Source organism: Uranotaenia lowii, chromosome 1 (assembly GCF_029784155.1).
Source record: "Uranotaenia lowii strain MFRU-FL chromosome 1, ASM2978415v1, whole genome shotgun sequence".
NCBI lineage: Eukaryota > Metazoa > Arthropoda > Insecta > Diptera > Culicidae > Uranotaenia > Uranotaenia lowii.
In genome coordinates this window covers 205,152,192-205,177,832 of record NC_073691.1, presented here as the reverse complement: position 1 = coordinate 205,177,832, position 25,641 = coordinate 205,152,192, and the positions used below count along the sequence as shown (strand labels likewise).

General features: G+C 40.4%; 1 protein-coding gene across 1 annotated transcript in view; it reads right to left on the bottom strand.

Annotated features, from left to right (window-relative positions):
• Positions 1-25,641, bottom strand: part of LOC129738315 (protein serrate-like) — a 100,306-nt gene that overhangs the window by 47,526 nt on the left and 27,139 nt on the right. Inside the window, exons 2-3 of the mRNA XM_055729499.1 lie at positions 5,402-5,519; positions 5,044-5,309 (exon numbers count right to left, since the gene is read on the bottom strand). Of these exons, the coding sequence (XP_055585474.1) occupies positions 5,044-5,309; positions 5,402-5,495 (360 nt within the window). The 5' untranslated portion in view covers positions 5,496-5,519. The remainder of the gene's footprint in view (positions 1-5,043; positions 5,310-5,401; positions 5,520-25,641) is intronic.

The window sequence follows — 25,641 nt, the reverse complement described above, 5'->3', positions numbered from 1 at the left end:
ATATTTCAAATTAAACCAGGTGCTGAACTCGGTCTGCCACGCTGCCGCCTTTGCGTGATTGACGTGTGAGATATGGACGGATGGATGGACGGAGAAGGAACGCAGCGCCCTTAAAAGGAGGAGCCAATGCATGCGTCCGCGAAACCTCAACACATTGGTACTCGGCTGCTGGGCTGGTGGTGACGCTTCTCGCCGATCGATTAATGCCGGTCGAAAGGCCGTTGCAGTTTTTTTTTCGATCCACCGTTGGACGTCACCGGAGCACGGCGGTGACGACGGCCATGGGGGAAAGCAATTTTCATTTTTCCCCCGGCGGAGATCGATTCGTGATTTTATTCACCCAGTTAGAGACACCGACCGCCATCTTGGGACTGATTTTCTGAACGTGCGCGCAACCGTGGACCAACCAAGACCATAGTGCCTAGTTGGTGTTTAGTCCAAAGAAAGTTCATCTTTAATTTATCTCTGGTGGTTTACATTCTTTTCGTGCAACGGCGTGCATTCAGCCTGTTGACGGCCTGCGATCGGAGAAAAACTATGGCGCGCGAAACCTTGCGTAATGGAGCTCTCTCTGATGAGGCGATGGCTGGCGTCTGCTGCCGCCAGGGACTGGCCCCGTTTAAGTATGGTTCAGGCGGTGTGATCGATAATTTTTCCCCCGACGAATGATCCAGAGCTACGAGGATCGCTGTGTGTGATAAAATTATTCCTTCGGTTGCTTCTTGGTCAGTCGCGGAGCAGTGGAGTGCTTCTAATTTGAAGAGACTACCATTGTAGATCAGAGGCGTTTCTAGTCAGGATCAGAAGGAAATAAAGTTCCAAACCTATTTTCCAAAGCAGTCGAAGTGATTGGTCCTTCGAGCCGGATTGTGCCCGACATCGTCTCAAAAGCAAGAGAATTGCCATGAATCCTGTTCTTATGCGAGGTGATTCGTCATTTCCGCCGGATTATTCGGCCGAAGTAAACCCTCAAACGCACCTGCACTGAACAACACCATCTTGCGAACAATTATCCGTTCAAGGAACATGAAGCGTTACAAACCGATAGCGACGACAACGCGTACGATACACGGGTGTGCAATTGCAACAGATGTAATAATACCTGAACGCAACATGCTTCAACAACGGCAAAAGTCAGATATTACCTGATTCTCTTCGCCCCGCTGCATTCTTTCCAAACCCCGGAGCCAGTCTATAATTTAAGCCGGGGGAAGGACCCCCCATCGATATCGATTGCCCCAGCAGCCAACATCAGAAGCATAAACCAAGTCCCTCCGGTTTCGTCCGAGGGTTTTTTTTTTTGCTCCGCGATCTTCTACCGCAAATCCCTTGAACACGCGTACCTTGGTAATAAATTTAGTATTTCTGATTCAGTACGGTGATCCCGAGCTTCGAGACGTTCTCCAGAAACTAGGAGAAGGAACGCGGCAGCAAATGGGGACAAGAAATCAGTTTTCTGCCAAGATTCACCCAGAGAGATAGCACTGATGTCTGATGCAGTTCGCCACAGTGCACGATTCCCCGATCTTGTTGATGCTGTTGATTTCTGCCGGCCTCGCTACCATACCCCTTCTCCTCTCAGAGGCCAAACGAAAGCGGCGAAAGAAAGCGATCACCGATAATCGGAAAAGAAGGTTACTTTATACATTTGTAAAATATCGATTTTCCTTCCCCGGTTTTCGGGACCACAATCTGAACCACGTGTCCACCAGCACCCTTCTTTATTCCTTCGGAGGAAAATCGATGATTTATCCACCGACCACCGATTCTTCTGTTCTCCCCTTTTACCAAGGAATCCGCTCGCGATCGCTGGAGGAGGTTCGTTTGTAGTTTAGTTCATTTCCCCGTCCGCAAAATCATAAATAATGGAGGAAATAATGCATTGTAATGTGCTGGCACATGACCATGGTGGATGGGACGCGGCACTAGCGCTTCTGCTTTCCGGGAGGAATTCCACCGGCAGCGGTTGTGGTCTGAGGCAGCCACTCAGGTTTGTCTTTGCGATCGTGGAAAATGGCGATACAATGTCATTGATCGACTGAATCGCTTTCCGACAGTTGCTCTGCGGATTGTCCCAAATAAAAGCGGATTTTCGTGATCCAGTTCCATCAGTGATTTGATAGAAAAGTCGATTTCCGTGATCCAGCTTCGTTTCGAGGCGATTGGTCCTTCGAGCCGGATTGTTGAGTTACTTGTACAAAATATCCTAAAATTGATTTACTGATTAAGTTTGATTTTTCCAGTAAATTTTTTGCTAACTGCTGAAAGATAAATTGCCCATCAGCCGATGGTTGCAGTATTACAACTAACTACCTTTGACTTCCCCCAATTTCGCCCACAAAAGCCCACGGCAAATCTCGCAACTCTGATCCCATTAATCACACGAAGCTTCAAACAAATCGAAAAGCACAAAACGAAATCGGGGTCGACCTCCGGGTTCAGCTAATTGAGGTTTTGTTTGGCTTCGCGCGCTTGCTGTCTCAAACACTAGGTTGCAGCGCGAAATGGCCGCCGCGATTGGTAATAAATTGCCAAGTTTTGCTTTCAAGAGCCTAGCTAGCCAGCTCAATTCTTCCTGATTGCAACCGAACGGCATAATCATCATCATCATCATCATTGGATCGGACGGACTGAACTTTCCAGCCCGCCAAGAAATTAATTTGCCACCACAAACTTCCCTTCCCTTGCCGTTCCTCCTTTAAATGTGCATCGGTTTAATATTTTTCCCGCAACCAACTGCAATAGACACAATCGATTGCAACTCATCAGCCGGGTGGAAGAACCAAACGAATAAAAAAAACCAAATCAACTCGAACCCAAACATGCAATCGTTCTGCTGCTGCTGCTCCAATTCTCGAAGCTGCTGGATGGAACCTTATTAAAAGAACTTATTAAGAAAAAGTGGAGGAAAAAACTGAAACCTTTCCAGAAACGCCGAAAAACGGCAACAAAATTGCCACAGTTTAAGAGAACCGAAGGAACAAAAGTGCAAAATAAACAGCCGATTGTGCTGCGCCACCACCACCCGGTGCAGAAAAATTGCATTGCATGATGATGATGAAAGTCATCTGCGGGCCAAAATCTTCCATGAGAAGGTTAATTTTGTTTTAGTTTTTTTTTACTCAGGATCATCTTTTGTTTACCGACATTTACCGGGGTAACAAAGCTTTTTAACGTCCAGAGCATTTAAAGACGCCAAAACAAAACCTTTTTTTTAAAGAAAATATTACTCTCTGAGAATAACCCAGCAGAACAAAGACAAGAAGCGATCAGTCTGCTGGTGTTAAAATGTTTCCCAGCTATCGTAATGGAGGTCACTTTTCGACGAATGTGGGAATCGATTTGTTTTAAAAATCGAACATGTACCGAAATAATTAAAAAGGGGAAAATTATTTTTAAAATAAGGCTATTTCAAATTGAAAAAGGTCAATTTATGAAGGTTATTGTGGGAACCATTTTAATCGAAGACCCAAGGGTGAGATTCTCTTACACCAGTTGATACAAAAAAAAATCCATAGATGTAAACTTGTTTTAAGATGACACTTGATAACGGCATGCACTTAAATAAGAAATGAAGAAGAAAAATCCGTTTGGGTCAAGAGGATTTTCCAATAAGGTATTCATACGCAATTCATAAAATTAGGCGCAATCGAAAGAAAATCTGGGATTTCAAAAATCACAAATTTAACAAAACTGCATACATATCTAAAATTGTCAAAATTTTCACTGTCGAAATCGTCAAAATTGTCAAAATAGTCAAAATAGTCCAAATAGTCAAAATTGTCAAAATTGTCAAAATTGTCAAAATTGTCAAAATTGTCAAAATTGACAAAATTGCCAAAATTGTCAAAATTGTCGAAATTGTCAAAATTGTCAAAATTGTCAAAATTGTCAAAATTGTCAAAATTGTCAAAATTGTCAAAATTGTCAAAATTGTCAAAATTGTCAAAATTGTCAAAATTGTTAAAATTGTCAAAATTGTCAAAATTGTCAAAATTGTCAAAATTGTCAAAATTGTCAAAATTGTCAAAATTGTCAAAATTGTCAAAATTGTCAAAATTGTCAAAATTGTCAAAATTGTCAAAATTGTCAAAATTGTCAAAATTGTCAAAATTGTCAAAATTGTCAATATTGTCAAAATTGTCAAAATTGTCAAAATTGTCAAAATTGTCAAAATTGTCAAAATTGTCAAAATTATCAAAATTGTCAAAACTGTCAAAATTGTCAAAATTGTCAAAATTGTCAAAATTGTCAAAATTGTCAAAATTGTCAAAATTGTCAAAATTTTCAAAATTTTCAAAATTGTCAAAATTGTCAAAATTGTCAAGATTGTCAAATTTTCAAAATGGTCAAAGCTAAAAGTGATTTATGCATTTCTGATACACGATAAATTTAATTCACACAATTTCCTAACAAAACATACTCCAGCGCAGAGAACAACCTCAAGAAAATGTAAACAAACAGCAAAACAACGATGCTGTTGTTGGGCTGCACGAAAGACGCACAATAAGTTGTTATTCGTTGTAGATCTCTTGTTTACGATGAGGAAATTGATCACTGAAGCTTTTCTGTTGAAGAGCTAGTTACGGAACAATACGATTCGTTTTGCACTTGTATAGAGAAGTTTGTGGTCATTCGAACGGATTTTCCTCCAAAATCTAACCGAATTACAACGAACAAAAAAGACTGCCAAAATTTGATTTTCTCTGCGAAGAAAAAACTACACGATGAATTAGTAATAATCCCACCTTGGCATTGATCCGGTAGTTTGCGAGTCCATTTTTCTCACCTCAAGCGCGCAGGTGAGTGACTTAAACGGATCGGTAAACAAACGCAAAACGAACCTGATCCCACTCGACAGACGAGAAACCGCAAAAAGTCAGAAAGCTGCGGTTTCTCTCAGCTAGCTCCCGAAAAAATTCTTCCGGAACCGTGACCCTCCTTCATACGCATAGCGACGCGCAACCCCTTAACAAAAACATGCAAAAACCACAACCCGCAACGAGAAGGTAAACAAATGAAAATAAACAAACAATGACTCACCGTCCACCGGAACGTGAAAGGAAGCGTCACTCGGCCGACTTCCGAATCGGACAGCACAAAACTTGACCCGCCGAGGACCGGGGTGCTGGCATTCCCGAAGGCACACCCATACATGGCGGATGACGACGACGACGTCGATTCGGAACTTGGTTCCAGCAGCTGCTGTTGCTGCTGTTGCTGCTTCTGCTTCAGCTGCCCAGAAGCCGACGTCGTGCCCTGGTACTCCTTCAGGCACAACCGAAATGCCGTCACACATGCCGGACATCCTGTGGAGGGAAAAAAGATGTTTGTAAACAATCATGTTCGGGTGCTTAACCACAAAAATGGGACTGGGTTTGTGGAAAGGGTTTTGGCTTACCGGTCGTCTGGAGTTGCTGCTTCCCCGTCGGCATGCCGCAGCAATATCCGGACAGCAGGTGACTGTTGGTGTTGGCAATCTCCAGGATTTGCATCTCGAAGAAGCCGGAGGAGGATACCTGGAGAGGAAATAGAGTTTAAGAAAATATTAGTTTAAAAAAAATGCACTTAAAACACATGGTATGTTTGGAAACTGAAAATGAATCTCATATTATCGGATGCTTGTTTGCGACATGTTCCAGCCTACTGTTTGAGCTACATTCTCTTTCCAACATTTTCGATTATCTCCAGTCAGAAAAATAGGTCTTGTTTTAGTCTGTTAGAGCAAGTTCACTGGTGTTGAGAAAAAGTGGTACAAATTTTGTCACTTTTTGCACATTTTGAAAATTTTGTGTTGTAGTTTCGCATGCTGTGATGCAAAAATTGCAATACTTCTATCACAGTGAATTTGCTCTTAGCGTAAAAAAAAGGTAGGTGTTGAAAATCGGGGGGAAAGGACACGAAACAGATTTGTGACACATTATTTATTTTTTGACAGCTGCTTCAAAAACATTGTGACGGGAAAAGTGTTGTTATTTTGTAACTATGGTAAACGTTCAATTTTCGCAATAGTAATGAAGATTTTTCGTCAGCCAAATGATATTTTCAAACCATCCCAATTCAAATCACGAATGCGCTGCACTCTCAATTAATTGAGTTATTTTACGACCTGGATCGATTCTCGGTGAAATTTTTATGATCCCTCCCGAGTCCGATCCAACTTTGGCGACAGTTTACGGTGGGATTTCGCTCCGACCGAAACCCAAAACGCAACGTCAGAAAACTCCGGTACCGAATCACCATCGTCGTTGTCCTCAACGGCAGACATCTTCCAGGAAATTCTTTGCCCGAACGGAACAGAAGCCGATCGGGTGGTCCCCGCATTTAATTGGGAAACGTTTGTCGACGTTTTATTTCACTTCTCATCCGTCTGGCTTGAAGTTTGGGGTCGATCTAGTCCGCTGTCGCTCATTAGCGTCGTCGATCGCATTCAAATGTCCACTTGGTGGTTGGTTAACAACAACAGAAAAAAACCCTCTCTCAAACGAGACCAACCAAAAGGCAAACGCAAAGGCACTAATTAGGAAATTATTCATCGCGAGACCCCGACGATCCAACGATCGATGGACGGATCGGCTCGGCTCGACTCTATCCGCCAATCAAAATCGATAAACGATCAATATTTGGACAGTTTAGCCCGGAGCACCTTTCGGTGCCTCGGGGCTCCACGAATCCGATCACTGCGCGGCAACTGGAGAAAGACACCACAAATAGAGGACGCAGAAAAAAAACGCGAAGAAAAAAGTATCATTAGCCAAAAGAGTATATTTATGGTTCATTTAATTCAAAATTCGACGAATTAACGCCTGGGTGATCATCGAACGATGCGCGAGAAGAGTTCGGAAAAGTGACAATTGGGACGAAATTCAACGTTTAATGAGACCAAATTTTCACACGAATCCTACCAGCCAATCCAAAGAGGGACTCGAAAGAAGGGTGAGTCGGTGAGTACATCGATCAATCGGGTTTGCGATCGGGGTGCTGCTGGCTGAGATTCGATCGATCCGACGACGATCGCGTCGCGTCGAACTCGGGCGAGATTTTATTTTTATGACAAGCGGTGGCTACCGATTTGAACGATGGAAATCGAGGGTCGATAAAGATTTGCATTGACGATTACCGTGCATCGATGGAGCGACCGGTTTGTTGGGGATCTGGAGGGAGGTTGCGAGGTGTGAGGCGTGAGAAATTGCCAAGAGGTACGAAATAGTCTGTCTGTCGGGAGGGTTATTTGTTCGCGGTTGTAAGTTGTTGTAGAGAAAAGGTTTTTGGTTCGCGACCGGAAACGGTTGGTCGTTGAGATAATTTTTATGAGACTTTATGGGGTAGGTTCGCGGCGACGACGCGTTGTTTTGTTAGGGTGACCCAGTGATGAAAGTGACTAGAAATTTGTTTATTTAACTTTAACTGCGAAAAAACTGAGCGCATCTTTTGATGTTTATCTAGTTTCAATAGGTATTATAGAGCTCCTATCAAAAGGAGGATCCGAACAAACGTTTTCCAGCCTCCTCAAGTGTTAAAGTTCATTTTGTATTCAATCGTCTTCCATCCGGGCTAGACATTTCTCCCAATAGTTTCCAAAGGGTTGTAGTGTCTGTGTTGAACCAACTTCTCAACATATTTTTTTCACAAACCCAAGTAACATTTCAAGGTTTATAGCGAGCTACTAGTTTCACAACAAAACAATCAGTGTTTTTTTGGGAAGAACACTATGAATTCACTAGTTTCCCTTTTGGACTGAACATTTCACCTTATTTCTTCCAATAGATGATGAGTATTGTACTCAGTAGTTCAGACGATTTAGGCATATTTCTGAACATTGACAATAACATCAACATAGGATTAATAATGACCTTACTCTTCTTTTGAAATTTAAAGTTTAATATGCCTAGTAAAAATTTGACTCAGAGGCTCTTGACTTAAAACCCTTCAAAACAAAAAATATTCAGCAACCTTCAAGCTAGCGCCCACACCGCAAATGGAACGCCAACCTACATTGCTTGCTACCTTAGCTAATCGATCTCAATTGGCTCATCCCTGTGCGGATCGGACCTTAGTCTGCTGTATCCTTACTTACCGCAAAGGATACACGTCTGGTCTGTCCGGCGTCTAGAATGCGAAAGAGGCTAAATCACCTCGGAGCTCATGCTTGTCAGCTGTCATGACATACTTATACTGTAGGGTTGCTGCATGACACGACATCATCTTCCCAGGGGTGTGCTGAGTACACACATCTCCCTTCTCGTCCCAAGAAAGAAAAGATTTTATATAAAAATACTTGTTTCGAAAATCTCATAATTCATATCGATAATACTCACTTCCATAATATTCGTTATTGATAAATTTCATCAAGAACCACTATATCAAGGTCTTATATAGTCTAGTAAATACGCTCACGTCATCTTCCGGATCCTGAAGACCTAATCGTACATATCTATCTATTTGCTTGCGTAAGGTTATCCCTCCTTTGTGTCTATGCATGTAGTTTTCCATTTCGTTCAGTCAAGAAATTTACTATAATTGAATCTAGACAGGCCACGACCAAGTGGTCTCTATTTTCGTTGTTTTCGACGCATTATGAGGAGTCATCAAATTATAGTGTCTTTTGATAAATGTTGTCAGTTATTGGATGAGAGCAATTCCGGTTGGCACAATTGATTTTCTAGCAACGAATTAATACAGTGAAATGTATTTGCGGAACAAACATATAAATGACTCTACTCTAATCAATAAATTCAAGCTGTCTTACGTTACTGTCCTTTAAAAGTTGTGCGGAATCCCGGCAGCGCCATCAAAAACCATGCGGACTCCCGTCTTCGCACAGATCTAAAACCATGCGGACTCCCCTCTACGCACGCAATTTAAATTCATGCGGACTCCGTCCACGCACGCATCAAAAACCATGCGGGCTCCCGTCAACGCACACAAAAAAAAACCACACGGACTCCCGTCGACGCAAACTTTGAAAAATCATGCGGACTCCCGTCGACGCACACGACATTAAGCCATGCGGACTCCCGTCAACGCACACTTTGGAAAATTATGCGGGCTCCCGTCAACGCACACGACAATTAACCACGCGGACTTCCGTCAACGCACACTTTGGAAAATCTTGCGGACTCCCGTCAACGCACACAAAAAAAATAAACCACACGGACTCCCGTCGACGCATACTTTGAAAAATCATGCGGACTCCCGTCGACGCACACAAAAATAAACAACACGGACTCCCGTCGACGCATACTTTGGAAAATCATGCGGATTCCCGTCGACGCACTCAAAAATAAACCACGTGGACTCCCGTCAACGCACACTAGGGAAAATCATGCGGACTCCCGTCATCACATGGAAGCGGACTCCCGTCGACGCCATTTTTGCAATGCGGACTCCCGTCCACGCATTCCTGAATTGTAAGGGAATTTCTTAATTTTCTTCCAAAATAAGGAATCAATTTTTTTGCTGGTCCTCTCAAGTTGCTTGCAATAAAGCAAGCTCCTGGCAGGAATCGCCAAATGTGCGGATCGGACCTTAGTCTGCTGTATCCTTACTTACCGCAAAGGATACACGTCTGGTCTGTCCGGCGTCTAGAATGCGAAAGAGGCTAAATCACCTCGGAGCTCATGCTTGTCAGCTGTCATGACATACTTATACTGTAGGGTTGCTGCATGACACGACATCATCTTCCCAGGGGTGTGCTGAGTACACACAATCCCTGCCTTGGCAATTCTAAGTGGTGCACCCGAACTTTAAATCCCACCACCATCGACTGGAGGAAGCTGCTTCAGCTGTTCTCCCACAGTTGAAGTTGCAAATTTCGCCCCCAAGACTCAACCAAGCGGATTCCCAGCCTCGAACGTGGAAGAAGTGAAACACGAAAGCAAGAAGAAAAACCCGCCAACAGTAAATCACTCTCGATTTCGATTGATCTTTTTCGATGGTCGAAATAAATATATTTAAGCAAAAAGGCAAACAACAAACATGACGCCATGACCTGACCCTGTCCGTATTGAAAAGTAACAACACCAGAAAAAAGTGCTACGTTCTCATCACAAGCAAATCACTTAAGAGTATGAATGTTTCCCCCGCTAAGAAGCGTGAGAGTAAACACAATCCAACAGAAGCCGGCTTGAATAAAAATGCTTGAATTTCATTGATGGAAATCGGTACTGCGCCCAAATTAGGCTGTTCGCGCATCCGTGCCTTACCAAAAGTCGAAACCCCCAGTCAGGCAATAACCAATCGGAGGGAACTGAAGGGGTAAAAAATGTTAAAAACAAACTGACGGCCAGCGTTCGGTTTTTTTTCTGCTTCTCTCAGTTTCGATCGAAAGCGAAAACCCACCACCGGCGCACTCTTATTTGAATAATGAAATCATCACACCTCATCATTACCGCACAGACCGCGGTGCCACACTCGCGAAGGGAAGGGAGCGAGTACTTGTTTTAAGTTTTTTAAGAGCTTTTTTTGTGTCTTATAATAACCGAACACACAACAGAAAAAAAAACCGACACTTTATCGCGATGCTCCTCTTAGGAAGCAAAAAAAGCTGGCAACCTTGACTGATTGATACCTTGGGGAAGGAGAGCTCGTCTTCCAAAAACTCAATGTCCCTCACTTTTGATGGTCGCCGTCGTCAATGTGTCGCACAAGGGAGGGATCCCGAAAATTGCATCACCGATTTTTGATTACGGGCGCAATCAGCCGGAAAAGAAGGACCCCCGGACGAAGAAGATGATGACACATCTCCAAAAAAAAAGAGAGGCGCGTACTTATTCGCGTTCCCTTTTCAACGGGGTTTTTTTTGCATTCGGTGTCAAAATTACGCACACACTTCCCGAAGGAAAAAATCAACATCGAAGTCGCGACCACGAAAATGACGACAACGACGACGCAGATGCTCAGAGACAGTTCATTACCGAACTTAATAACAGTTATTAACAGGGCTAATTAATTGAAACCCGTCCTCGCCGAGATGCGGCGGAATTTAGCGCCGATCGATGATATGACGACGACGACGACGATGAAAAAGGCCGAGGTCATTGATTGAAAATTATATGGTAATTTGGTGGAGGTGATGGTGGTTATCATCCGTTTGACACCTAGGAGGAGGAATAAATTTTACTTTCGATTTGGTATTGAATTAAGTTATCGAAAAGAGATTTTTTTTGATTTTTGTTTGCATGGTCTAAATTGGTTGTAGCGCTGGCTTTAGTCTTAACACGGTAGCTCCATTTTGAACTTTTCTAGCAATTGTATCCCCACATTGTGAAATAACCCACAGAAACACAAACAATATCATTTGAGTGGTGCAGGAACTCGAACAATTACATTAATATTGTGTAAATTGATCGTATCGTATCGCATCGCATCGTATCGTATCGTATTTCAGTTGCGATACGAGGTTTTCAAAACTATGAATTTTGTGGAAATCGGTTGAAAAACAAGGGAGATATAGCGGTTTTAAGCGAACAGTGTCAAATTGACTCTCAAGGTCTGTTTAGGGATTTTTTTCCGGGGTTTTAGGGTGAATCCATAAAAAAAGTAATGATTGATTGATTGATTGTTTGATTAGAGAGACTTCAAAAATATTAAAAAGTAATGATGCAAAATTAAAGATTTTATGAATTCATCGAGGGTCCCCGAGGATTTTTTAGAATTTGGATGCACCCGACTAAAGTTGCAAGCCGCCAGTGCCATATTGACACTCAAGAGTGGATTAGAGTTAAATTGCATACCTTTAGGTGCTTTTAGCGCATTTTCGTGTGTTTTTTTTTTCACACACCCTCGTAACTTTTCAAGGTTTATAGCGAGCTACTAGCCCAATTTTTGAATTCACAACAAAACAAACGGTGTTATTTGGGAAGATCACTACGAATTCACTAGTCTCCCGTTTGGACTGAATACTACACCTTATATCTTTCAATGGATGATGACTAATATAGTGAGTGGTTCAGGCGATTTAACACATTTCTGAACATTGCTCGCTACCTTAGCTAATTGATCTCAATTGGCTCATCCCTGCCATGTCCATCCTAACTGATACACCCGAACTTTGAATTCCACCATCACCGACTGCAGGAAGCTCGTTCAGCTGCTCTCCCACACTTGCTTAGATGAATCGTATCGTTTCGAATCGTATCGTATCGTATCATATCGTATCATAACGTATCGTTTCTCATCGTATTGTATCGCATTGTACAGAACTGAGGTTTTAGGCTAAGAAACAAATTTAAAAGTATTTAAAAAAAAAAAAGACCCAGCTCCCTTAAGGTTTCAAACTTGTGGTTCTAAAATTTCAAAGTAAGGATCAGAATAGCGCGTAATTTTCATCTGGCAATAAAGATCAATCCACTCGACGGCAGATAGGAAACATCGTTAAACACCGATCAACTGTCATTAAATTTCTATCGCAGCCCACGAAATCTTCTCCCAAACACTCTATCAGCTGGATTTGAATAGTCAAGCAACAAAAAACGCTCCCGCAAGTTCTCTTCAAAGGGACAAACTTAGGTTAATTTCATTTCAGATTCCTTTTCAAGAAGTAGGAGAAAAATCGAATAGTCAAACACTGTCGTCACCGTCTACGGTGCTTTGCTATTTCTTCGGACCGGAAAATAGACGAAAGCCATAAACAACAGCAACGATCGACACACTCGCACACTTTATCAGTGCCCATCAATCAGCACTTGGAGCTATCTCGGCGGGACATTCCGGCGGGGTGATTAATGGCACACGTGGTTCCGAGGACAAAACTTCAATGCTTCGCTATCAGTGACGCATGGCTTTCGGTGATGAAATCTCAACCCCCCCGAAAAATAGGACCTCATTAAAAAATGAATGCCAATCCATCGGATCGGTCTCACTCACCCACACCTTTCGCGCTCATTGTCCGACGGGGTCGGGGTCAAAGCGCGGTTCTTCAAAATTTTAATTTTATTGCTCTATTGGCCCGGAGCAGAAATATTTATGACCACACTCGGTTCTAAGCTTCGGGCTTAGCGCTCATAACATTCAATCAGAGGTTGGAATTTTTTGCGGGATTTTTGACCCCCCTTCGTTCGCCTCAATAGAAAACAAGCGGGAAAAAAAACTAAGCCATAAATCTCCAATTAGTGCCCGCGCAGCGCTGATTCTACACCGCCAAGAGGAGAGGTCATAACTAAACAGATTCACACCACAATAAAAACCGCCCGGTTTCCAAACCTGACGAAATTCGATCCAGTCGTATGGTCGGCGCACTCTCTCGAAGAAAAAACAACCAAACACCTCCATCCTCCGCGAGACTCTATCAGAGTTTGCCGTCTTGTGGCTCTCCTTACGATCCTTTCGAGTGCTCCATCCAAGTTGAGAAATTTGAATCCTCGTTTTTTTTTCATGAATTTTTCTTCCTATTCCCTGGACCCAGATGACCCGGTCGTACGGAAGAAACGATTACACAAATCTTTTTAAGTGTTGTCACACACACCCAGTCGGCAGAGCTCGTCACCTCACCGCCGAAAATAGGCTGATGAGGGCCACGACAAATTGGACCCAGAATTTTGCAGACCCCAAAAAATCCCCATCCCTGCAAAGAGTAACTTGATCAACCGCGCAAGGCTAAAAGGGCGTCTGAGCTGCCATCGAGCCTGTGTCCCCACATTTTTCTGGGGTGTTTGGAGTCGTTTTGTTCAAATCAGCCGATTTTATGATGTCGTTGGTGTTCAAGATTTTGCCCGTCTTCGCTCCGCTCTCCGGCGTGTGAGGTTGATGTTCATGAATGTGCATGTCAGATCATGTTTTACTGTTGTTGAACAAAAAAAGGGTTTCCACTGGAAGGACAGAGTTTCTCAAATCAAACAATAGTGATACGAGGTAGCTTTTACACACAACTATTTGTATAATACGTTTTGTGACGGTCGCCATACTAAAATTAAGCGATTTCCGAACATTGAAAATCCAATTGTCAGATTTTAATTACTTGGTTTAAAAAAATGACAAAAATGAAAAAAATGACAAAAATGACAAAAATGGCAAAAATGACAAAAATGACAAAAATGAAAAAATGAAAAAATGACAAAAATGACAAAAATGACAAAATTGACAAAAATGACAAAAATGACAAAAATGACAAAAATGACAAAAATGACAAAAATGACAAAAATGACAAAAATGACAAAAATGACAAAAATGACAAAAATGACAAAAATGACAAAAATGACAAAAATGACAAAAATGACAAAAATGACAAAAATGACAAAAATGACAAAAATGACAAAAATGACAAAAATGACAAAAATGACAAAAATGACAAAAATGACAAAAATGACAAAAATGACAAAAATGACAAAAATGACAAAAATGACAAAAATGACAAAAATGACAAAAATGACAAAAATGACAAAAATGACAAAAATGACAAAAATGACAAAAATGACAAAAATGACAAAAATGACAAAAATGACAAAAATGACAAAAATGACAAAAATGACAAAAATGACAAAAATGACAAAAATGACAAAAATGACAAAAAAATACAGAAAAATGACACAAAAAGGATACAACAACGACACAAAACTGTCATAAAACTGTCACAAAAATGGCACAAAAATGGCACAAAAATGTCACAAAATTGTCACAAAAATTTCACAAAAATACCACAAAAATTTCACAAAAATGACAAAAATGACAAAAATCACAAAAATGACAAAAAATTAAAGAAATATGACACAAAAATGATACAACAATGACACAAAACTGTCATAAAACTGTCACAAAAATGGCACAAAAATGGCACAAAAATGTCACAAAATTGTCACAAAAATTTCACAAAAATACCACAAAAATTTCACAAAAATGACAAAAGTGACCAAAATGACACACAAAATGAGACAAAAATGACACAGAAATGACACAAATATGACACAAAAATGACACAAATATGACACAAAAATGACACAAATATGACAAAAAAATGTCACATAGATTTCAAAAAATGTCTGAAAAAAGTCACAAAAATGTCACAAAATGTCAAAAATGTCATAGAAATGTCACAAATATGACACAAAAATGTTACAAAAATGCCACAAAAATGTCAAAAAAAATGTCTTTAAAAGTGTCACAAAAATGTCACAAAGATGTCATTAAAATGTGACAAAAATGACACAAATGTCACATAAATGTCACAAAAATGTCACAAAAATGGTCGCAAAAAGGTCGCAAAAGGGTCGCAAAAAGATCACAAAAAGTCACAAAAAGTTCGCAAAAGGTCGCAAATATGTTAAAAATGTCACATAAGTGTTTCAAAAATGTCCAAAAATTGTACAAAAATGTCTTTAAACGTATCACAAAAATGTCACAAAGATAACATTAAGATGTCACAGAAATGACACAGAAAAGTCACAGAAATGTCACAGAAATGTCACAAAAATTGTCACAAAAAGATCGCAAAAACGTCGCATAAGGTAAAAAATGTCAAAAATGCCTCAAAAGTGTCAAAAAAAATATTAAATCTTAAACAAATGTCACACTGATGTCACAAAAATTTCTCAAAAATTGCACTAGAAAAATGTCAAAAATAGTTCACAAATGTGACGAAAAAATATTTTCAACTGCCAAAAGTTAAGAACTTCTGCATCGGCAAATCACCGTTCATATGTGTGCGATTCGCGAACCAAGAAAACTTAGTTCTCAGGAATGATTCCCCGAGCAGCAGCAGCAGCAACAGCAGGAGGAATGCGATATGCTTACAACTGCGGCGGCCAACCACCGACAAACTGACCAGCCGGCTGGCCGAACCGGGACAAGAAAGCGCAGCGCACCATTTGGTCGCGCATCATTGCACAACAATTGGTACCTTATCCGGTTCACCGGGAGGGCTCTACCAGCCAGCCAGAGGGCCATAGCTCATTTTCAGTAGAATTCATAATTTGTGTGACACTGCGGCGCGGCCCGGTGGCCGCCAGCCAGGTTCCCATACAAAACCTTCGTCGTTCGATGATAGTTGGTGTTGTTCTGTGGCCGAGAAGCATGTTTCCATCCCTTGAACGTTGGACCGACCGACCGCCGCGATTTTGCGCCCAGGTGAAAGGGTCCCGGCGAAGTAATTTAACGCTTGCTTTGGTTTATTGTCGCGTTATGACCACCGCCTGCTCTGACGAGTGTTGTGGAACACCGGTATGACCGTGTTCTTAATTTTCGCTTCTTCGATTCGCTTTAATTGCCATTGTGTGGGAAATGACCGGGACCGATCCGGGCTGATCCGTTCCCGTTGGTCCCGCAAGAGAAAAAAAAATACAGGGAACAAATTCAGTTGTTAGAGGTCGGTGGACCGCTTCAGTTGAAGTTTATGAGATGAAGTTGTTGGCTGCCAGGGCAAGGCGGCCCAAGTGCGTAAGTGTCGGAACGCACCGAGCGATAACAGCATTTGCTGTCATACAAAGTTCGGAACAAAACGGAACTCCAAAGTGTAATGAGAGCTGAGGAACCGTGAAAATCACACCCAGGCCCCGGTCGGAGTTGAGGAATTTATTGTTCTGCTGGGTGTAATAAAAACAAAACACGACAATGTAAACCTTTGTGGAGTCCGGCTGGCTGTCCCTGACCGAGGTGCGACTTTCGAACGTCTCCGCGGGAACAACCGAAAAAAACCATGGATTTTATCTGTTTGTATCTTATTGTGTTTTAGTGTCATTTTAGCAGTATGGTGCGACCGCGATGAGGTAAGTCAATCTGTCGATTCCAGCGACTGCATGTGGAATTCTTCAAGCAGCAACAGTAATGTGGCAAATTTGAAACCCAGATGCCGGACATCCAAAATAAACATAAAAATAAACAACCAACAACTCGTTTCGATAAGAGCTTATCAGCACGTGCTAGCTGTGGTCCCGTCCCGGCTGGCAGCCAAAAACAAAACACAAAAAAGCAGAGCGCGTGCTATTTTTAGCCCCTTCGTCCATTTCTCCTCGCTCTAGCTGGCTGGCTGTCATCGTCAGTGACTTTAATTGCTGCCACCATCCGTCAGCTTTCGGCCAGATCATAAATCCACCGGAAATGAGCTACCACGAAAACGGTGGCGACGTCTCGGCCCCGGCACTTCATGCGGGCGCTGTAATTCGGCACTAGTTTTCTAGCGTCTACTAGATCCAGACCAGGTGAGAGGACACGCGAAAGGTGGAGAAGGAAGCCAACCATAAAAACGTGCAAACTCCCCGGTTCGGTTCATCATTCAGCAAATGACCGAATTCGTTCGCACCCCACACACCTGGATAAGCCTAGAGGCTAGAGCCCGTTGAAAGAGTTCCTACTAATTAAAACCAAAACTTTTCGAGTTTGCGATTTATGGTGTGAAAAATGGTTTACAGCTTTATGGTCACGAATTGGGGCCTTCCTTGCGGTGGATTTTCCGGTCCAAGTACTCCACTTCCAGTTCCATTTGAAGCAGAAGCAGCTCGACAACTTTTTTTGTTTTTGACATTGGGGCGAAACTGTTTGAAAAAAAATTCATGAGTAAAAATCGAAATAATCAATTCTAGTACGGGGTTCGTCGCTTAAGTTTACCTGTCTAGCATTGAGGTCTTTTGTGGGAAACTTTCGACCAGAATGACTCAGTCATCGGTCATAAAGTCACATTAACGCGCTACCCACTTTAAAGTGCACCGCATTTGTCACCCGAATCAAACAATAAGAGTCAGCTTACTTAACCGAAAATAAATGCTCCCATCCCCGAACGTCGTCGTGTGTGGTTCCAAGCAAAGGCCCCAAGCCCGAGACGTTTCGATTAAGTCTCTATTTGCGCGACCTAAGCCAACCATCAGCCACTATCGGAACCGCACCGATCTTACAGTCTACCCATAGTGGGTACCTGTACTGCCGGGTACTCCGCTTTCCGCGCTTTATTGACTCTTGAAAAATCACACATACTTAGAGAGCGAATATACCTGTAAGTTAATTAATAATAAATAAATAACTGTTTGTTTATTTAAATTACGCTTACCCCTGGGCCTCAGCCCAGAGAGACCAAATGAAAAAGAGAACCAGACGACAAATGTGTGCGAGGGGTGGAGGCGAGCGCATTTTCAAACCGGTTCCCTCGCGACAAACGACGACGACGACGCGGTGAGCTGTGGGAATTTTTTCGCTTTTTTTCACTTTTAATTCTTGCCAGTTCAGCTCCCTGTTCCTGTCCCGCAAGCGAGCCACATGGGGACGAAGACGACGACGAACGACGCGAAAAAAACGGTGATCTGCGCTTTTCAACGAACGCCCGGCGACACCACACGTTCGATCAGGTTTACGCTCTCACACCCATGCACAATCCCGCAAAACGAAAGAGTTTGGTGCGGATTTGCAATTGTCTCTGAACTGCAGCAGCTAACTGAACCAACCTTCGCGCAATTGTGTGTGCCTTCTGGTCATTTGCATAGATTGAAATTGAATCAACTTCCTTCCTCCCCTTCGGAGCGGTTCTGGACACCAGTGCAACAATGTGAGGAATTCGGGGCAGTTTGTAGGTACTTTGAATCTGAATTTGTTTGTTACAGTTTGAATTGTTCTAAGAAACAGCTTGTGTTAAACCATTTCAGTACACTGTGATCATACTTAACATGTTCTTCTCCAATGACTGTTTGTTCAACCGATTGCAACCGGTTCGAAACTGTTTCGAACTGGTGATGTTTTTGAATACACCGGGAACTTTTTAGTTCGATACAGTACCTGTCCCAAGTAACACAGATAAAGCCAACTAGCATTTGAAAGTTTTATTGTGACTTGGCATTTTATATGCATTTAATATTATAACTGTTTTATTAAAGTCATGGAAAATTCTTAGAATCAACCGTTTGTTTTAAGGTAGTTCGCATATACTAATTATACTTGTTCAAGTTGCTAAAAAGGAGTTCTGAATGCTCTATTAAAACTCCAACAAAACATAAATTTAGAAGTTTCCTCCAAGCTTTTTGTTGCCGGTTTTATAAAGGCACGCAGTGCTTGATTTTGAAACCGCCATAAAATTAGGTGACAGTTGAATCAAAGCAATCGAAAGATTCCTTTTAATTCAACCACGGTAAATGAAAAGTTCATATACCAGTATTTCGATAGCAACTTACTACCTTCTTCAGTGAACGTTTTCGATCACTGAAGAAGGTAGTAAGTTGCTATCGAAATACTGGTATATGAACTTTTCATTTACCGTGGTTGAATTAAAAGGAATCTTTCGATTGCTTTGATTCAGTCGAATCATTCAACCAAGTAGGCTCATACCACAACATAGGTGACAGTTCTCGATCAAGATGTCAAAACAGGACACGCTCAGGCTAGATTGCACATATTTGAATTGAAATTTCCATTTTTCCCATTTTTGATAAGTCATGTGTGTAGTTTTTGAGTAAAATAAACAAAACATGTATAACAAAAATCTTTGAAATACTTTGAATCATCGGAAGTGGTACGAATATCTCTATAATAAGGAGTGTCTTCGAAAAAAATGCGACACTTTTTTGAATAACTTTTGGATGCATCGATAAAAATTGATAAAATTTTTAGTGAAGCTACCTAGTAATGTAATATGCACGTGTACAATATTTGGTGACAATCTGTCAAGTGGTTTTTTAGATAACGTCCAATACTGAAGTTCCTGGACATGTTTTTTGACAAGGAACGAAAAAAATCCATAAAAGTTCCAGTGGGAGAACCAGAATCAGCTAAAAATCAAATATTCGACCAAATTTCACAAGGTAAATCATTTAAGAAACCCAAGAGAACCACATAGTGAGCTAAATTCGAATAAAAGCGAAGATTATTGATTCCAAGAAGTGGACGGAATAAGAGTGTATTTCAAGCTCCATCCGAAAATATGTATAGAGGAAGTAATAAAAAAGTCAAATTACTCTGACTGTTCGCCTAGCTGACTTATAAATAGACATGACTTTATTTCTACAAGGTAGAAAAGCTGCCCACCGGTAAAATAAACAAAATACGGTGATAAAATCGTGCGCAAAATATTTGGACTGCTTGTGTGAAGATATTTTGAAAAAAATTCAATGGACGAACTCTTAAGCGGTCACCTGGCAAGTTTCCAACCAGAAACTTTTCGTTGATTATTCCAGCCTATATTTCCCGGTGATAAACAAAGAGAAAAAATTGAAAAAAAATTATATCTAGTACTTGAAGAAGCTAACGATCTGTGGAAACTGTAAATTACTCGATTGACATGATGAATGGCTAAAACTACAAAGAATTCTGCCTCCAAATGTGATCACTTTCTATACAAAGCACTTCCATAGGTCCAACAAAGTTTTACACTGTTCATGTTAGATCTGGAATCGTACCATTACGCAAAAACTGTCATGGAGTGATAAAAAGTCAAATATGTCGTTGTTTTGCCGAAGAATGAAAATCGGATAATTTTGTTTATACTTCGATCAAGTTCAAAATTTTGAGTAATTTTGAAGGTCAAGCTTCAAAAAACAACAAACGTTATCAAAAATAGCCTTGTTTGGAAAAAGGTGTTCTATAGTATGCATGCTCGTGACGCACGTGTTGCCCAGAAATTCAAATCGAATTTTTTTTTTCATTGGACGCTATCTCAAAAACTGCTTGACAGAACGTCACAAAAATTTACATATGTGAACAGTGAACATAAACATTAACTTCACTGAAAATTCAATCAATTTACATCCATGTATTCAAAAGTTTTTCACAAAACAAAGTGTGTATTTTTTTCGAATACACTCCTAATGAGTATTGAGTTAAAGGACCCAACTAGTAGGAGAAAAAAAATTGTTGCCTGTCGCCATCATTAATCCAAAATGGCGGCTTCCGCTCTTCATTTCAAAGCTGTAAATTACTGAAAATCTCATGAAGCATGCACAATATGGGTATTGGGCGAAAAGGCTAAACGAGTAGAAGTCCAATTTCTTTGTCCGACGCCATCTTGGAATCCATGTTGGCGGCATCAACTCAACTCAAAAATGCTGTAAACAACTGAAAATCGCATGAAACTTCCGGAATATGGGTATAAGCTGAAAGAGCTCAACGAGTAGAAGTTGAACTTCTCAATCTGCTTTAAAAATGCTTTGAATAACTGAAAATCTGATTTTGGTACGATGACGCTATCTTGGAATCCAAGATGGCGGCTTCCGCTTTTCTTTTCAAAATAACATAAAAGCTTTATAAAAGCTTTGGTGATCAAAATTAATGAAGTTAGTCATGATGACATTCCTAGAACAAGGTCAAATAACCAGATTTTCGCTTTATTAGAGTACTGGTGATGTATAGATTGCGCTTTAGCTTTTTATGAAGATTAATGCTATATAAATCTCTTTGAGTTGTGCTGACCATAAAAAAGCTAAAATGGTTACTTGGGTTTGGATCTTCAATATACAGAATAACAATAAAGTTCCCGTAATTTTTTTTTAAATACTTCAACAACCTAGAACTGTTTTATATACAATCAAATCGAAACCACCAAAGAATAGCAACAATTTATGGAATCTTGAACAGAAAAAATACAAGAATAGCTCAAAATACCTTCCAAAGATCTCCTAAACTCTTCACAGGGTTAACTTTACCAACGCTCATATTTTCAGAACTGAGTTACTTCACTACCAGTAATTGCTCAAGGAGAGTCAGCAGAAGCATCTGTAATGGTCCGTATGTGGTAACATCTGTAGAATCCCAATACTTGTTCATGTTGCACAGTGATCTTCAAAGTGGTTTAAAACTCGAAAACGTGATCATAGACTTTTTGAAGGCTTAAATGTCAAAATAGCTTTATAGTATGTTCTACTATGTTTCATCATTTTTAAATGCGCTATGTGAATTTATTCCTGATCAATTTACTTATAAGTGAGATAATTTTTCTATTTTTTTGTATTTATCATTTCATCACTATGAGTCACGAACGCCATAAAGACGGTAAAATGACTATAATCAAAACAAAAAAAAATATGACGACTTCAGAAAAGTTGTAGATCATCAAATTTAAAAAAGCTTTGTCAAAGACGTAAAAGCTCTATCTTTTGAAAACAATGTTTTAAAGACATTAACTTTTTTCGAAGCGAGTTTTGAGAAAACGCTTCTATGAGAGAGTTGCGACATTTGTAAAACTACACAACTTCATTGAAGGTGTCAAGTCACTAGTTTGAAATTTAATGGTACTATTTGGGTGATTTCTAACGAGCCTATAGTAAACAAAGAGACGAAATGTCACGATTGGAATTTTTTATTATCTGTCAGTGTCCATTCCAATCGAGCAAAACCAAGCAGTCTTAAAGGCAGCCCTACAGCAGAGTTGCAAGCTCATTATTTCAAAAGGGATCAGATTGCGCCTCTTTGTTTACTATAGTTTCTTTAGTGATTTCTTCTAAAAATAGCATGTTTTCATTGTTTAATATCTCTGAAAGTTGCGAACATACCAAAAAAAAATACATTAGAAAGGACAATTTTTCAACTTTCATGAAGATATATTTTCATTTGTATGCATGAGTAATTACTACTAAAATAACTTATCTGAACCGATTCAACAGTTCTTCGATCAGCGGAATTGCCATTTGAGGCCAAATAACAATCTTTGAACAGCCATAACTTTTTTGTTTTAAGTCCGCAGTGTTCAGGTGAAATGTTAGTTTTACTTAAAATTTCAATAAAATCAACATAATCAAGCAATCGATTGGTAAAGAAAAAATATTTGATGAAATCCAGTTTGTTATTGAGATTCAGTGCAGCCCCTTCCCGTTATCAGATTCAGCTCAAATTAGGCATATGGCCTTCTGATGATACCCCTAACTAAGTTTTTTATTTCACGAGCATTTTGAATTTCAAGAAGGTATTTATTATGACGAATATGATAATTAAAATAAAAAATATCCTAAATTGCGATTATTCACAAGGATTGATCCGTAAATAGCTCTTCACACGATGATACATATAACATACTTTGTTCAGTAAAGTTAAAGTACACAAAAAATCGCATATTTTGATGGTATTGGTATTAAAAAAATTACGAATTTGGTTCATTTATTTTTTACCCGTAGTATTAAACCCAAACAAAATTTAAAAAATGTAAAATATCTAAGCTTTGTAAAAATTTTTGAACCCAAAATTTTTTGATGATCGCGTTTGCCGAACCTCTAAACATAATTTTTTTTAATTGGCCCATACAAAAGTTCGTTTTCCACATCCTAATTCACCATTTAAAGGGTGAGCCCCCAGATTTCAAGATGTTATGCAATTCTGGGACACCCTAATGCCCATATTGTGAGGATTTTGTATGCTTATTATTGTCGGGTATTATAGAGCTTCATACACCTCACACAATAAGTTCCGACCACAACCAAAGACTTTCCGTTGTTGATGTTTTTTGTCCAAATTGAAAGCCCTCCCTTGGGAAGAAAGCCCGGAGGAGTAGGCGATGCCTTGTGCGAGCCGAACGCGTATTTTTCTTCATCTGTGAAAGTTTTGTTTAAATTAAGTTTATTTTATGTTACAAAAATCAAAGTGAAATGACGAAAAAGTGCAACTGCCATATATCAGGAGACTGGAATTAGTCATTGGAGTGATACAGGAAGGCTGGAGGCTATTTTTTCAATACATTAGGTAAGGATTTAATTTAGAGTTCCTTCCCGGAAAAATGTAGTGTTCCCGGCTGATGGCTGCTGGTGATTGGAGTTAAAAAAAATTTCGTAGAGCTTGTGTGGTTTTTATAAGCTGAAAAATAAATGTGTTATCTGTTACGGCTATTTACACTTTTAAAGAAGGCAAATTTAAAAACTTTTATCAGCCGTTGATATTAATTTTTTTCTTCATTTTCTTTTGCTCGAGTTCAGGCAAGTTTTTTTCGACACGTCAACGGACAACTTTCTAAAAAGTGTTTGAAAAGGAGGAATGGTGACATCTGAAAGTGACGCGTCATGACGCAAATAGTTTTTTTGACAAGATTTGTTACAAGTCAGTGATTAGTTAAGTGTCCATAAACCTCATATTGTAACATGTGAGCTATCTTTTTTTTTTTTTTTTTGTTTCGATTATAGTCGTTTTACCATCTTTATGGCATTCGCGACTTTATCAACGTTACAGTTGGCGGATCGTTATTGAAAAACTTATCCGGTACAACTGTGTTCGATGTTTACTCTTGGGCTCGAACTCGCGGACATCGGCTCAGGAGACAACAGACTTGCCAACTGAGCTATATCACAAGCCCATATGTGAGCTATCGATAACACACAAAGCTTTTCGGGGCTTGCTACAATAGCTTATATGTAAGAAAAAAAATCTGGAAAATTAAGGTTCTTTAAAAGTTATGAAATTTTGACGAGACCTGAGAAAAACTGATAAAGTTTCTTTAGTAATAACGTTCAGTTCATCTTGCTCGCTGTAAAAAATTGGATTACCTTTATGAATTGGCGAAATATTTGTACAAAGAGTCACGTAACATCAATATTTCCATTTTTATGGTATCCTCAGCTTTTTGTGAAGTTGTTTCCTGTTAAAAATAAAGCAAGTATCAAATCTCTAAAATACTTCACCAATTATGCACTAATTCGGTGACAACTGTTCCGAAAGCTTTCCAAAACGCCCAACAATCTAGCTGTCACGACTTACAATTTAAAAAAAAACATTTGATCGCTCTGGTCGAGGTGGTTCCAAACGATATGTTTCTGAACGCCCCTAGGCGTGTGTTGTCGGGCTGTTGTCCCACGAAATACCTACACCGAGTGCGTGTAATATTCCAGTCAGGTGCGCCAGAATTTAAATCACCTCACATCACTACCTGGAACATTCGGTTGCAGTGCGGGAGGTTCAGGTTTCCGCCGTCAATTACCCATTTCGGAGAGCGCGTGTTTTTCCTCTTTGCAATGCGAGTTAAACTCCCTTAGGTTTTAACCAGTTTCGCTGTAAAAAGATATGTATGGTAGCAAGCCATGGAAATTTATGACCGAAAAAATAAATCTACAAACATTCACTTAACGTCTCGCCTAGCCATGCCGATCTCCCATGGTGACGGACTCGTTCAGCAGGGGCAACCAGACTACTTCGATGCAAGTGTGAAGTAACGATTTAAATGCAAATGACCTTTGCGGCAGAATCGCGACATATTTTCAACGCTCCTCCTGGTCTTCTATTGAACTTGAATTGTAGCGCTAATGAGACAGAGAAGCAGCGGTAGAAGACTGGTTTGGAATACCAATTACATCGCACGCCCTTCCCCATGCAGGAAACCTAAGTTCAATTTCAAGAATAACCGATACTCGCGTTCCCAGCTCAAGGGAGCCAAACTTCTCAGAATCGGAGGATCAACAACCTGTCAATCGTTTCCTCGTGATTTAGTTCTCTGGTCCGATCCGGTCCGGTCGATCATCGGCGCGACGCGACACAGCGTGGCAATTGGAAATTAATTACTCCGGTGGGACAAACTTTATCGACAACCATCTGGAGGTAGCGATAAAGTTCTTTAACGTAGCTGATCCAGCACCAGGGTTAAAGGCGACCACATCTTTCCACGCATCCCCGGTTAAGCGGCTTCAGGGCTGAGCGCTATAAAACTAAAACGTTTCTCTTGAAAATACGATCGATCGCCGTCGATTGATCTATCGCATCTCGTATTTTTTTTCCTCCCGATGGACGAACGATCGTAAAAAGTAGGATCTTTTCCCACATCGTCATCGA